This window comes from Anopheles arabiensis, chromosome 3 (assembly GCF_016920715.1).
Source record: "Anopheles arabiensis isolate DONGOLA chromosome 3, AaraD3, whole genome shotgun sequence".
Classification (NCBI taxonomy): Eukaryota; Metazoa; Arthropoda; class Insecta; order Diptera; family Culicidae; genus Anopheles; species Anopheles arabiensis.
In genome coordinates, this window is record NC_053518.1 from 87,057,522 (window position 1) to 87,072,978 (window position 15,457).

Here is a 15,457-nt window from a genome sequence, read left to right on the forward strand (position 1 = left end):
GAGCTCCATACGCACAATACAGCTCTGTAATCTCAAAGAAGCTCCTCAGGCTCATCTAGTTCCATGAAGCAATGTGGATCTTTTTAGCTCCGAACCCTCAATGTACCTATGTAAACTCAACTGCAACTCAACGCAGAACCGATTAACTCAACACTCAATTCGTGCTCCGCACCTCTGATGTAGCTCCACCCAGCTCTTTGTAGCATCAGAACATCATCCAACATCAAAATAAGGTGAACCAACATGCTTGGGGTGACTTTGGAACATCATTGGCACTGCCATTTTAAAATGTTTCTTAAAAATTGGATATAACAGATAGCAAAAAAATATTAAACAAACTTTGCTTTGAAACATGTCTGGGAAGTTAGTTGGTGACCCAAATCACACCAACACTGCCCATTCGCGCACCATCTTCTGTCCAAGCTCATGCAAATTAGCATCGTGCAAGATGTAAAGTAACATCTATACATAAACACACACACTCACACCCGAAAAGAGGAAAGAGAAAAATACACAACTTGACCTCTTCCGTTTGTGCCTCAAGGTCGGGTAATAACGAAACGCTTTCCATCCCAGCGAAACAACGGCTATAGCAGCAGCAATACAGTGCTATTTTGTTGTTCCATTCAATTCTTGTGCAGCGCCCCTTTGCTTCGATGTTTGGTCCTCCTGTGTAAGAACGGTCATTCGTTCGTTCGCCCGCCCGAACCACGCAAACGCAAGAAAAATGACTAATGATCGAGCATTTATCTGCGTGTATCAATCAAAATTCGAGGAAAACGTTGCCTCGCAAGTTCGAACACGGGTGGAGTGTGTGTGTGTGTATGTAGAGACCTCAGCCTCAGTCTGGTCTCAGCATCCATAGACGATCGAAAAACCCCACACACACGGGCAACGGACTCGAAAGAATGGGACGCAATGATATTCCACCCATTCGGGAGTTTCTTGCGTGTTCCTTCACCTCACCACAGCCCGCTTCGTTTCGTGTCAAACGGAGTCTGCTGGCTCGAACCCGCAGCCAAAAATCGTTAGTAATGATGATCACGATCACTTCACCTTACTCCTTACGTTGCTGGCATAGATACAGCAAAGAAAGAGAATGAGCGCGGAATATGCGTGCCCGAGGTGCTTGAATCGCGCCAAGCAGCTCTAGAAGGCAGCGTAGGACAGAAAATAAATAAAAACGATCAGTGCCTTGTTATGAGATCGCAACTTATTGTTGTTCTTCTGTTGTTGTTGTTTTATTGGTGTGTTGTCTTCGTTCTCGCTTTTCACCGTTTCCGTGTGCTTGCTGAAGGGAGCATGCGAAGATACGCCGACTGTTCCTACTTCGAGACAGAGAGACCCCGCGGGTCCCAGGGATTCCCTCACGCGATCGTTTGTGGTTTGATTTTCCGCGAGCCAACAACACACACACTTGGCTGGACATGGACCCGGTTAGAGGCAGACAGGCACCAGCAGCACATCAACATCAGAAGCACATTTTCCTCCAGCCCGCAGCCGGGTTATGCGAGTGTGCGTGCAATGGGCGGTAGCGGAAAAGATCGATCGTCTTTAAATCATTCTTCTTAGCTTACGTGTGTGTGTTTGTGTAATGGTTTGCCGGTTAGTCTGGGGGCTACGCATCTTACGCATGAGCACAAACACGGGTACGAATTTGTAAGAAAATTACATACATACATTGTGGAAACTACTCTCGGGGCGGAGAAAAGACGGGCTGCAGCAGCCGTCGGCGTCGTTGACGCTGAGAGCTCTCAGGATTTACCACAACAACCGCTCTCGCTCGTTCTATTTCGAACACGCGCCGACCGCCAAACGCCTGCAACGTCCAGAAATTGTGCTAGAAAAAGAAGGATTTTCCACCTTCGTCCAGATTGTCTTGGAATATTCGTTTGTGGCATCAAATTTCAGGTTTTCCAGCTATTCTGGAACCTTCAAAAAAGGCTGCATCACTTGCTATAGAGAGCTAGACTTCCAGCACACCATCACAACCAAGTGACAAAACGATCTTCCCCATATGTATATTTCATTCTCCTGTTCTCGTGTCTCCATCTGATTTTCTCTTTTCGTTTTTTTTTTCTTCATTCGTTCCTTACACGCATTACATTCTTTTCGTTTTCTCTTCTCCATTTCACACTGCGTTAGATTTTATGTTTTGTTCTAAGCTATTTTATCGTTCTATCGAGCTTTACACACCTTCTTTCTTATTTTACACCACCGGGGTCGTCTTCTCTTTTCGCTCGTTTTATTTTGGGCAGTTGCTTCTTTCTTTTTTTCTATTTTTGTTTGAAGCCGTTTTGCTCTTCCTCTTCTGTTCATTCTTACTGTGCGTTCCCAATTCATACAAGTTTCCCAATTCTACTATCGACTTGTTTCCTCGCTTTTTCTCTTTTTCCTTCAATTCCACCCACCTTACGCAGTTCTTTGGCCTCTTGTTGCTTCTTGCTTCCCTGTGCCGCCCTCCTGCTGCTGCTGGACCGAGGTCATTTCCTTTGCTTGTTTTCCGCAATTGCTCTTGCTGCGGCTGCTGGTGACGTGTTTCGTCATTTCCCTCATTCCAGCGCATCAGCCACGCAGCCAAGCGCTTCCAGTTTCTGGCGTGCGTGGTAGTATTGGTGTGTTTTGTTTTGTTTTTTCCTTCTCCCCTTAGCCATCCAGCATCCAGTAATGTTCGCTCACAGCCAGCCAGCGAGGAAATGTGCGCATGCGTGAGTGGCTGCACCTTTACCTTCTTCTTGCTTTCGATGCTGCGCAACGGGGTTGATCACCTCCGCAAGTGGAAGTGTTCGAACAGGGAGACAGTGTTGCAGCAAACAACAAGCACATTTGGAGGGAGGTATTTCGTTTTGCCGTAGTTAAAGGTTGGGATTGTTGACTGCATAAACTGTGGGACAGTTGCAGTGTGCAAACGGCACGGAATTCAACGACACGTGCAATAAATTTTAGGGAAAATAAAACTCTCCCATCGGCAGATACAGCGAAGGTCCTGAAAACGAGAGTCACGAAAGACCAAGACGCACAGCAGGATACGGCCATGAGAAAGGTACAGAGAGGCCACGTGAACAGAACAGAACAGAACAGGTATGCTTGCTGCTGGCAATCCGTTTCTTGAAAAGATTTTGATCAAAAGGGAATACAATGGAAAACGTTAAGAATATATTTTATTATAAGTTTTATGAGGTCCCTTCATAAAATCAACCAGTTGGGTAGTTTTGAATGTTGGGGGAGAGATATTCTCTCCTCGATCGCAAGCTGCAGGACGTACGTGACATCTTAATCACAATTGAACGGAGAGCAATAAAAATGTCATAAAACAATTAACACGCCATCTTGTGAAAAAAGCTTATCGATTAATATAAACGCACGAATAGCAGCAGCAGCCAGTAGATATAATTGTTCCATATTATTTTGATAACGCTTGAAATACGTTTAAAATCATTTAAAATATCACTTCCTATAAATGAATTAACTGAAAACTAACTCTCGATCCAGATTAGATTCGATCGTGCGACTAACGGCATGCTGCGCCAGTCACTTACGCTCACCTACATGAAGCACCAGCGTAAGAGCAGCGTTAGCAGTCGATAGTGTTTAGTATCATATAATTACAGGTTTTCACGCAATAGTATCAAAGAGATGATTAAAATTAAAAGATGTATAGTCCAGATGTTATTAATGATAATTATAATCGATTGATTTCATCGACTTTCATTCTTTACGTTTAGCAAACTTTGTATTTGCTATCTGGTTCTATTTTTGACTTTTAAAATCGTTAAACCTAACAGAAGAGCCAGTGTTTCCGAGGAATAAGGTTCACAAATTGATCACCAGGTTTATCGATATCGAAGGAAACAGTACAAAACCCAACAAAAGGAGAAAGGACCTTTTATTTCCACTGCTTCTGCAAAGGGAGAAACTGCAGCTTCGTTTTCTGGATTTTGTCATCAACCCCTAACAATCAAATCGAAACTGATCGGCTGAGAACGTAATACACAGGACAACATTAATATCAAAAGATGCAAGGATATTTTACAGCATTTCTCATACAGATTCACATACACCTGCATAAAATACACAATAATGTAAACTAGTTGTACTTCCATTGAAAAAAATAATTCCATTAAACTACTATGATCTTAAATTCTATAACCTGCTCGCATACGCCGCAAACCGGGAAGGTTTTGCTGCGCTCACTTAATATGCTGCCGGCGAACCACATATTATACTCTCCAAATGTTTTGAACGTGACGAAACTGGTTAGGAAAAATAATCAGCAAAAACAAAACGGAAACCTCATCGAGAATCGAGTGCGCAACCCACAGGCACACACAACACATACACCACACACACTTCACTTCATGCCGCCCTGGTGAAGCACTTTGTCACGAATCGGTCACACCACCGCGTGGAGACACCAGAACAGGGCTCTTAATTTGCACCGCTGAGGCGCACTGGGGACAGAGCGGGGCGCACATGAACATGAACCCATTCATCACGTGCAAAGAATTAGCAAAACCTAGTGCTGCTGGCAGGTGTGCAAGAAGGGGGAAGGAGAAGGGAGCGAGTGGTTGTGGCAAATATTTGGCTCTAACAATGGGTCCATGGTATCCCAGTATCATTACGATACATTATTTTACGATATTTATACCAAATAAGGAGTAGACTCGTCATTGGTGCCGTGACCAGGATTGCATTCTCTTTCCTCATCATGCGTTGGCACGTGTATGCTCTTGAGGCGGCCATAAATTCCATTTTCGTTACATTTTAACCAATGAAGACATATTTTAAAAATGAATCCCTTTACACGTGTTGGAGGAACATAAATTCACCACAAAGAGAGCGCAAAACAAATATAGCACAGTTGCAGTACTCGCAAGAGTTTGCAGTTTCAACGAGAAGTCGCCTTAAGATGATCGGTTTTTCGTGTCACGTTTCGCACATTATTTAGTGGGCGACAAATTTGACCAAACCTTAGCGCACTTTGTTGACTTTTGTTTTTCATATTAATCATCAATGTCATTACTGTTTTTCGTTCCTCTGGTAATTTGCTTTTCGCAGATGATCTGATTTTTTTAGTCATGTACGTGGTATAGTAGTATGTATGTCCTACTTCTCTTCTCTTGATTCGTTCTCCCATAGGTGTCATGACAACTTTCTCTCCCTATCTGCCTAGTGTTCTTGCTGATGTTAAACTCAACAACATTCATGGCACTAAAAATATTTTGTCACGTGCTAACAAACTCATGGGTATGATCTTTGCGATAGCTAGGGATTTTACCGACCCGACTTGCTTGAAAGCAGTGTAGCTTAGCTACGTCCTAGAATAATGTTTAGGTCGCACTAACGCCCCTCTTCTTCCCTACCCCGTCCGTTGTCGCCTGCTGTATGTAATGCCCCTACAGGATCGCCGTTCAGTTGCGCAAGCGAGCCTTATCAGTGGACTGCATCTAGTAAACGTAACGGACGCTCCTACCCTCCTTGCGCGAATCTCTCTGTATGCGCCACCTCGCGTCTTGCTTCCTGGGAATTTCCTTCATTTGCCCGCTAGACGTACTTTCTACGGGTCCTACGATCCTCTGCTTCACTGTTTCCAGGCGTTCAATCAAGCGCTTCCCGCTTCCCCCATCTTTCTCCTGTCACCCTTCGTTCGGTTCCGGAATTGATTCCAAACACGGAATCGGGTGGGCCCGATTCCGAGCTCTCACCGCTACATCGAATCTCTACTGCTCTTGATAGTCATTTAAGAAGATAAAGAATAAAATGAAACTAGATCAGCATTCTTCCTTAATTTGTCAAGCTCGGCCAACATCAATGATCAAGTATTTCAAACCAGTAAGAATCATTTCAACAGCCTCAAATGCCGGTCTGGTGGTATAGTCGTCAACTCGTAAGACTTAACAACTACATGCGCGTCATGGGTTCAAGCCCCAAATGGATCGTGTCCCCATACGTACGCCCCCATTCCTGCTATGAGTAAAATCAGTAATTCACTGAAAGCCAAAGCCCACTAATGGTGTATAGGCAGGCCTTTGATCGACAATGGTTGTTGTGCCAAAGAAGAAGAAGTCTCAATGGCAACTCGAATGATCTAGCATTGGTTACTTGGACCTACGTTCAATCACAAATGAACTAGCTGGGCTGGCTAGAGACATCCGATCGCAGCCATAGAATGAGACTTGAAGCAAACATTTCCAACCCCGAATCTCTAGCGTGGACGATGGATGTCGCTTGTTGTTCGTGAACGGGAAATAGTTTTGCAGCGCAAACCTACTCTACTCTGAAAAAAGGGCACCTTCTTCTACTAGTTTTTGGTGGGCATTTTATCAGTGCAAGCATAAGATACTGCGGGACATGACACCTTCCACCGAGCTTGTCCGTAATGATTGGGCTGTCGATACTTGTCCACACGCACACACACACACACACACACACAAACACAAACCGTTCAAGAGCGTTATCCCCCCACAAGCGTGTTTTGTTACGTTATCGCCGTGTTATCGGCGTTACACCCGCAGATAAGGTAGGACGACCCGGCTGATGGTTGGTGTTGTGTGTGCTGTGGCCCTTTGAGAAGAAGGGAATTTGGCTCTTCCAATGATGGTTACGGTTTGGAAAATTATGACAACAACATTAAACTCTAGTGCAAATGGGGACAAGTGGAATCGTATAGATTCGGTCTAACTTACCTCGGCAATTGTTTATAAATCCAAAGGTAATTAAATGTGCAAGCAGCAGCGTTGCAAGCACCAAGTGCCTACTGCTGCTACGTTTTGGCAACGTTTTCACCATCGTCCGAGGATGGGCTTGAGCTGCTGGCCCGAGATCGATGCTGGATCGAGCGGTGATTGTTGGCTCGCGCCTGTGCGTAATTGTGGCCTGTCCACAGGACGAATGGGGCAACCGGCGCCGTACCCTACTGTTGCATTGTTTGACCTTGCCCATCTCGTCATAGCACGACGGCACGGCATTGAGGATGCTGAACACACACATACAAGTGCAGACGCACACAAACGCACACGCACACACACAGCTTAGTAACACTTGTGTGATGGAATTCTTATCTGCAACAGCATTATCCTCAGACGATCTTCCTTTTTTTCTCTTTTTCTCTCGCACAGATACACACACACATACACAAGCACAAAATTAAATTACTCTTCACAAATTTGGCTACAGAATGAATATTTTTTCGAAAGAAATTTTCATAGCAATTGACGGCCTAACAACAACCCCTTGAGAACAACACACACAAACTCGATCTTGCTCGCTCGTTGTCTTCAGCGCAGCATCACACCTCCGCGCTCCGCGGAATCAATAATTTCGATATTTGTTTCGATCCACACAAGCACAAACTCACACACACACTTTCTTAAAGATCGCTCCACCAAAAAGGGCAAGAATTTGTATCTTTCACCGCGCCGCGCATCACATTCTTGCCGCTACAGAGCCGCGCACGTCGAGTGCGTACGATCGCGAGACGGTGGCGGCCATCTTCGGCATCTCCTTCGGTCACTCCCCTTGCTTCCCACCTTGCTTTGCTGCACACCCGCCCACGAGCAAGCCGCACTCTCGGGGGAAACCGAACACGGTGCCGCAATTATTAGCAACAAAAACGCACACACACACCAACACTTTGGTACACTGCGACGCAATGGCAAATGGGCAGCAGCAAATCGTTACGTTGTACAGCTAAAATATTAATTAATTTGTCTGAACGCGCGTTCTAAAAAAAATAATAAGCTAAGGAAGCCAGATAAATAAAACGCGACCCGACGCGAATGACGTGCAGTGCGGTACAGAGCGCGCGACCCCCGGACGGTAGTGTTGGTCTGTTGCGAGATGTACGGCGGCCAAAGCGCACGCAGTTTGACAGCTCTCTGTGTATGTGTGTGGTGCGGTATTTTGACCACACGCAAATCCCACTGTGCGCACTTCTGTCCGGCAGTGGCGACTGTTTTGGCCCATAGTTAGCAAACATCATGGGAGAAAATGTGAGATCAAAAATTCATAGAAAATGTTTTTGTACACTAAAACACACACACACACATTTAATTGATTGATTTAAATACAATCATTTTGAAAAGAAACGTCATGCAAATAACCTCCAAAAAAGGATGCTTTATTATATTTTTATCAATTTTAACCGTTGTCTCAATGACCAACATCTTCATCTCTAAATATTTTAGGCTGGAAATAGACGAATCGAGATCGTCGCGGTACCGCGAAAATCGCGTATGACTTGAGCTGTCAATTCTGTTATAAAATCTGACAGATAGGCGAGATAATCGCGGTTCGTGTATGGAACCATCCGAGGTCTGGTGACGATTGAATGTGCCAAGAAGAAATAATGTTTATCAATTTTCGAATCAAATTGGTTATTTCACATAGTTTATGCAAAATAAAATACAAAACTCTTTTCCCTACACGTTTTTTCAAACGAATTCACCAGAAAAAGTGAAAGCAATCGGTTCGCGCTACCGCGAAAATCTCAGGAATACCGAAGTTGGGTATCTCTGCGAAACAGCAGGCGCGATCGGAGGCGCGGAAGATTTGACAGCCCAACTGTTCTACAACTGTTATAAACAAGGCGCGAATTTCGCGGTACCGCGACGATCTCGGTTCGTCTATTTCCAGCCTTAGAGAAAAATCCCCATTCAACAAAGTATAAAAAACTACTGCCTTTATTTTGAAACAAATTTTCAAATTTTAATATTCAATTTATCGAAAAAAAATAAAGTTTTTAAATTAAAATCTATCACTTCCCATACAAAATGTATGAGATACCCGGTATGCCGATCGTAGAGGTAAAGGTTAAGTCTTTAAATGTGGATATTTTTTCGATCGAGAACAATTTCTGAATTTTTATGTAAATTATTTTCAATTAGAATACTTATTAGAATAATTTCCTAAATGCAAATCAGAATGTGCCAAAAACGAAACATAAAAGCAATTTTGTCCACCATGAACTGTCAGTCGGCACGCACACTCAGCTGTGTTGTGTTTTGATTTCGCCCATGCACACACCCTGCCCTATCGCTTTCCTCCCCCCGCTCCAGCCCCGCATCAAGACAGAATCAAAACAAACGTGCGCAACCTCAGGCAAATGCATTGGCATTTTCCTAACCCTCCTCAATCCCCCCACTCCTCCCTCCCCCCCCCCCCCCTTTTGAAGGGCTATTATCCTCTCTCGAGTGTGTGGGTGAGTGAGTGAGACAGAGAGCGAGAGCGAGAAAGGTAGGGCAGTTTTTCATTTTTCACAGCCGCCCCACACCAACATCCAACTACGAACCGAAACGCCCACCATCGCACGGAGGTGCTGGGTGATCGATCACGGTCCACGACGCAGCGCATTTCCGTGACCCGTCTGTGTGTGTGCGTGCGTGTTTCACAGCAGCAGCAAAGGCTGTGTGTAGTTGAGTTCATTGTTTCTTTTTGGTTCTTTTATCACGGTGCAAAGCCACTTCCACTCCGCTTCCCGTTATCAGTGTGTGTGTAGGTGTGTGTGTGTGCATTTTGTGGGTTAGTAATCGATGCCTCAGTATCAAATCGCAATCGACCCAAAACTGCACTGCGAAAAAAACACAGAAACATCATTCACTTTGGACCCGCCCGCCATCTGGAGTTCCACTTTACTTTGGGTGTAATCGATCAAGCACAGCAGTATTTCAAGCGTGTTGTGTGTGTTTGTGCTCTTGAGCTCTCTTTGTTCCAATTGACCTCGCGGTTTTTGTTTGCTAAACGGTGTAGCGAAAGCGATGGGAGGATGTTATCTCTTCCAGTAGCAAGCGCCTACTACGCCTTGGCAGAGCCACCTGCCGTATCCTCTCCGCACGGAATACTACGTTGGCTGTGAAATTGCAATCCCGTACTATCTACAATCTTCCAGCTCAAAACACAGGGACACTCCGCCGGAACCTTCCAAGGAACGGGTTGCATCGCAAAACAGCTGCTGGCCACACATTTCGGGTCGGACCACGTTTCGTGACAAATTATCCCCCCCCCCCATTCTTCCCCATGAGATAATCAATCTCCCACGGTGTGGCTGAGAAGAAGGCAAAGGTAGGTTGTTAATAGTGGTGGGAGCTCGGAATCAGACCTACCTGATTCGGGAGTTGGCTCTGTAATCGATTCCGGAATCAGAATCGGCTTCGGGATCGGAATTGACCTGGGAATCGCTCAATATGTTCCAGAAACGGAATCAGAATTGACTCCAGGATTGGAATTAGACTCGGAATGAAAATCAGTTCTTCAATTGAAATAAGAAATTTCAGAAGGGAAACCAGTCCGGGAATCTATATAAGAATATGGAGCGTTTATGGTGCTACTAGATTTGGTAGATGGAATTGGAATTCGGCTGTCAAAATGGATTCCATTTCATTTTTTTTTATTATTATTCACTTTGATCTTAGCCTTTAGGCCGAGAAGCGATCTTTTTTTCTATTTGAACGACTTAAACGCTTGTTTATACGCTGAAAGCATGTCTGTTTTTGTCCAGCATTTAATTGAAACTTTATTTCTTTATTTATTTATCTCTCCGACAGTTAAATTTCTCTCGGTACAGAATCTAGGGCAATGCGAAGTCATTTTTTTGAAGCATAGTAACTTCTGTTAAACGAGCTTTGACATACCGAATCCAATTCCATCTACCAAATCTAATAGCATCATTACAAGTAAATTATGATTCTTTGCGGCTATCACTGCGTAGCATCATTGGATTCAAACGTCTATTCTTATGCAGATGCCGAAACCGATTCCAATTCCGGAGCCGATTCTGATTTCGGAACCAATTCCGATTCCGGACCCGATTCCGATTCTGGAGACGATTCCGATTCCAGGGCCGATTTCGAAAACTGATTCCGGATTTACTATCCGGAATAAATTCCACAAAACTTCAAAGCTAGCCGGAATCGATTCCGACGAAAACTTTATTTTTCCCATCACTAGTTGGTAGTAGCTACGGAAGTGTGGAAGAAAATCGAAATTTTATTGATTTTCTCACCTGCGCTAATGCCCGTGTTGTTATTTACTTTGCCTGCTTTGATTGCTGCCAGCTCGTTAAATAGTAACGTATGTTTTTCTTTTTTCTTATTTTTTTTTCAGTACAACAAACCCTGCCTCGAGTCGAGCTCATTAGCATATCCGGCGTGTGGTAAATCAGTTGCTGCCATCCTGCTGGTAGTGTCTGGTTGGTGGTTGAAGCTAAGTGTGTCCGCTTTACCGAGCTGCGCCGTATTGCTTCGACAAATTTCCATTTTCTTGTTGTTGTTGCACCATTCGATGAGTCATACCCATCGGGCGAGCAAAAACGAGCGTTGCACAATTCACACTTCTGCTCAAGTGCGCCATCGCCGGTTGCTACGAACGTGATAGATAAGAGCAAATCTCACTTGCCGTGAAGAGAGCACCACCACCACCAGCACCAGCATGGAGATCGGACCGGACGAGTGGATGGAGCGGGCGAAGGAGAATATGAAAAAGTTCCTCAACCGGGGCGGTGCGTGCCGGGGGGACGAGCCGCAAATGCTGACCGGGGCCGCGCTCGAGAACACGCTCGGGTACGCGCTGAACCTCACGATGAAGGACCCGAACGAGTGGACGGACGACGAGCTGCAGCAGGAGTACATGGAGCAGCTCTGCTTCTATGATGCCGAGTCGCGCAAAACGATCGACCGGCTGACGCAGCAGATGTACGCACAGATCGGGGGCGATTCCCCGGACGAACCGTGCCAGCTGACGATCCTGCCGATCGAGCTGTACGCGGAAGGGAAGCTGTACGAGGTGGCCCTGTTCCGGTACCAGTTCGGGGTGGGCACTGAGCCGAAGTACGTCGACTCGTACGGCCGGGTGTACGGCAGCTTTAAGGATTTTTTGCGCAACAACAAGTACCCGTCGGCGGAGATGATGTACCCGCGGGAGGGCCGGCTGGAGGCGGGCGACGACAAAACCGTACTGTACGAGGTGGGCAAAACGCCCGCCTGGAAGGCGTACTACTTTAAGGCGCTCGACATTGCGACGGGCATTATTGGTGAGTTTGAAGCAAAAAAGGAAAGAAAATCCTCTAACGGTAGCTAATGAGCGCTTTGGTTTTCCATTTCGCACAGGAATTGCGGGCGCTACCGGGGCCATCTTTCTGTCGGGCGGTATCGCCACCCCGTTCGTAGCCGCCAGCATCGGTTCGGCCCTGTACGCGACGGGCCGGTCGATCGATGTGCTGCGGGACAAGAGCGCCCACCAGGAGTCGCTCAATCCTTTCCTCGATTCGGAATCGCGCACCGCCTGGCTCAGCCTGACCGCGCACGTCCTCACGTTCGGCACGATGCCCCACATCTCCGCCCTGTCCGGCGTGGCCTCGACCAGCCACAGCATCGCGACCGGCTTCAAGGTGTGCAACTTCATCAACGAGACGGGCAACATCATCAGCGATCTCGTCATCTGCGACACACTGTCCGCGATGCACTCGAACTACTACAACGCGTCGATCGAGACGCGGCTCGCGCACGCCGCCTCGATCTGCTTCTGGACCAAAACGACCATCAGCATCCGGCAGGCGGAGCTGATGATGAAGAACAACGCGATCGTGGCGCTGAAGCTGTTCGGGTTCGAGGACCACTGCTGCGAGTACTTTAACAACGATGCGCACGCGATCGACATCGGGCTGCGGATAGCGAAGCATTCGCTCGAAACGAACGTGCAGATCGTGTCGGACGCGAGCGATCCGGGCGCGATCCGGATCGATGGCAGTCGGTTCCCGATCGTGGAGCTGCTGCGGCTCGAGCCGAGCGAGGTCGAGACGCTGTTCGAGGCGCTGCAGGGCGTTTCGGCGGACGAGCGTGCACTGTTCGATGAGATGCGTCCACTGGTTTGCTGCGGGAAGGCGGCTGCTGCCGACGAGGATGATGGTAGGCTGAGCGTGCTGGTGCGCATCCTTGCCCGGGAAGCGGAACGGGAGTGCTTGCCCGTGAGCGATCTGATGGAAATGTTGCTGCAAACGTACGCCGCCATCAAGCGGTACGAAGGGGGCGCGGCCGGCAGCGTACAACCGACCACGTTCCAGCTTTCGGCCGGCGGTCTGTGTATTGGGCGCGGTCTCTGCATGCGCCTGAAGCCGGCCTTCATTCTGTTTGCGTCGAAGGAAGTGGCCCCGGCACCGGTGGAGCTGTCCGCTGGGGAGAACAGCAGCAGCAGCAGTAAGCCGCGTGACGGTGGCGAGACAGGCGATACGGAAACGAACCGTTTAATTCGGGCACTGTTGGAGCTGTCCGAGAAGCAGTGCAGCCAGTTGTCGGACATTATCCGCCAGGATCCGAATTACTTTTCGATCTTTAAGCAAAAGCCACTGGAAACGATCCAACAGGCAGGTGAGGTGGCCGTCACGGAGGCCCACAGGGAGCAGCTGCTGTACGCAAGGCTTAAGGAGAATATTTTGAAAGCACTGGAGCGAAACACGACCGCGAAGAACGACAGCTAAATCATCGGCCACATGCAAAAGAAGCAACTGTGGGTAAGTTTTCACCTCGACTCCTTTTCCACGCACACACACACACATTCCCCGGAAGGTTCCAAAAAAGATGTTTAGAAGTCATTTGTATGCTTTGTGGATTTGGTGTGGCTGTGTGGTGGGTTGTGCTGTTTTACTGTTTGGTACTTTTATGCGCAAAAAAGCGGTACAAGAGATTTAAAAAAAGCAATATAAAATCGAGTGAAATCAACTAGCTACTAACATTTTTAGCCAATATATAAACGGATACATCATACACCAACAACAAAAAAGGTAGAAAAGAAAAAAAAACATTAACATCAATTTATATCTAGCCAAATTTTTGCAAAGTGCGGTGCGTAGTAGTGCGCCGCAGACGACTCCTTCGGACGATAGAACCGGACCGGCTTTTGTAGTGCAAAACTTGATGATGGAACGAGAAACAGAATGAAAAAACAAAACGAATATAAAAAATATATACAAACATCAGCAGCAAACAGTATGCGAACCTAAAATGACTAAAACTAAAACCGTAACAGAAACATATCAAATTTGAAACCGAGTTCAACATGAATTAGCTACCAGAAATAGTAATGAATAGAGATGAACAGATTTTTACACATTTAAAAACAAATAGGTAAATAATATCATTCAGCATATGTTTTGGGCAACTGTAGAGACAGAGAGCAAAATGCGCACATAAAAGAAAACACACACACACACTCTCAGCCAAACACACAAACACATAAACACAAAAGAGAGGCGCTTTCTCTTCCGGCTATAAAACGCCGCGCTTCCTTGGATGAGCAGGCTTGAACGCGGTGAAAAATCCGCTCTCCATAACCTTCCATTTCTTATTCCCTCTCCAGCAGTGCCGTGTTTTGGCTCCACTCGTCTACCCGACTGAACACACAGAGACGAGTGCTTTGATTGAAGCGCGCAAACAGAAGATAAGAAGAAGAAGAAGAAGCAAAAAAAACCTAAAAGTGCACAAAATCACAATACGAAACAAATCAAAACAAACGAAAACATAATCAAATGAAATCTGGAACACATTACTTATTAAACATTTGCAAACGTTTCTACCTGAAAGCAAAACAACAACAGAACCATTTTTAGGCAAAACACAAAGACACACACACACACACAATTAGGATTTTCTACTGAGGCGAGACGAGAACACTTTCGAGAATGTTTTTTATTTGTATGAGCTCTATTTACCTCTCCAACTGTTTGTGACTGTTAATTTTGTTTATGAGAAAAATGGTAAACGAAACAAACAAACAAACAAACAAGAACACGTGAACAGACAAAATAACTCACACACGCGCGTTAGTGTTTTAACGATTAGATAAAAAGAAAGCTTAGTAATTTAACCAAAAACCGAAGTTGTAAAGTGATAGAATTGGAAGAATTTAGTGCAGTACGCATAAACAAACACACGTGCTGGGGGGGACACAAAACCACACACATATTTATACAGGGGGGAAGAGAGGCGCGAATCGTGTGAGTGAGCATCAAATCCACTACCTATAAATATATTACCCTCTCCCAACTATGAGCAGCGCGCGAGTAGCGCGGCGGGCTTGAAATACTTATGAAGTTAGGAAATGCTTTTCTAGTGTTTTTTTTTTGTAACAAAAGTATAATAAATATAACTTTAACTTTTAGTGTGTAGGCAAAAAGATAACAAAACAAACACACACACAAACAAACAAAAATTATAAGAAAAATGTTAAACTAATATGAGAGTATATAAAAACGAGCAAAGAAAAACACGAAATAAAGCAAAAGAAAACATACAAAACACCAAACATTTGTAAAATGTCAAAAAACAAACAAACAAACAAGAAAAGATGTTTAAAACACAGGCAAAAAGAATGAAAGTTTGTTAAAGCTTGCACAGCAGCGTACAGAGAAACCATTGGCAAATTGGCATTATAAATAGATTTCAAACTAAAAGAGTAGTGCAGCGCGTGT

At 45.6% G+C, this 15,457-nt stretch overlaps 2 protein-coding genes across 6 annotated transcripts in view; one reads left to right on the forward strand and one right to left on the reverse strand.

Annotated features, from left to right (window-relative positions):
* LOC120901541 (low-density lipoprotein receptor-related protein 6) overlaps nucleotides 1–7,832 on the reverse strand; it is a 33,080-nt gene extending 25,248 nt beyond the window's left edge. The window contains exon 1 of the mRNA XM_040309567.1: nucleotides 6,687–7,832. Coding sequence (XP_040165501.1) covers nucleotides 6,687–6,990 — 304 coding nt within the window. The 5' untranslated portion in view covers nucleotides 6,991–7,832. The remainder of the gene's footprint in view (nucleotides 1–6,686) is intronic.
* Nucleotides 7,833–9,025: 1,193 nt separating this feature from the next.
* LOC120900104 lies at nucleotides 9,026–14,769 on the forward strand. Of its 5 annotated transcripts, none has more exons than XM_040306694.1 (4): nucleotides 9,026–9,234; nucleotides 9,887–10,059; nucleotides 11,101–12,025; nucleotides 12,102–14,473. In XM_040306694.1, the coding sequence occupies exons 3-4, from the start codon at nucleotides 11,425–11,427 to the stop codon at nucleotides 13,466–13,468; spliced, it is 1,968 nt and encodes a 655-aa protein (XP_040162628.1). In that variant the 5' UTR covers nucleotides 9,026–9,234; nucleotides 9,887–10,059; nucleotides 11,101–11,424; the 3' UTR covers nucleotides 13,469–14,473. The 5 variants fall into 5 exon arrangements, with proteins under 5 accessions (XP_040162628.1, XP_040162632.1, XP_040162631.1 ...); XM_040306698.1 differs by lacking the exon at nucleotides 9,026–9,234 and having other exon boundaries at nucleotides 9,241–10,059; nucleotides 12,102–13,501; nucleotides 14,347–14,769; XM_040306697.1 differs by lacking the exon at nucleotides 9,026–9,234 and having other exon boundaries at nucleotides 9,241–10,059; nucleotides 12,102–13,501; nucleotides 14,350–14,769.
* The last annotated feature ends 688 nt before the right edge of the window (nucleotides 14,770–15,457 follow it).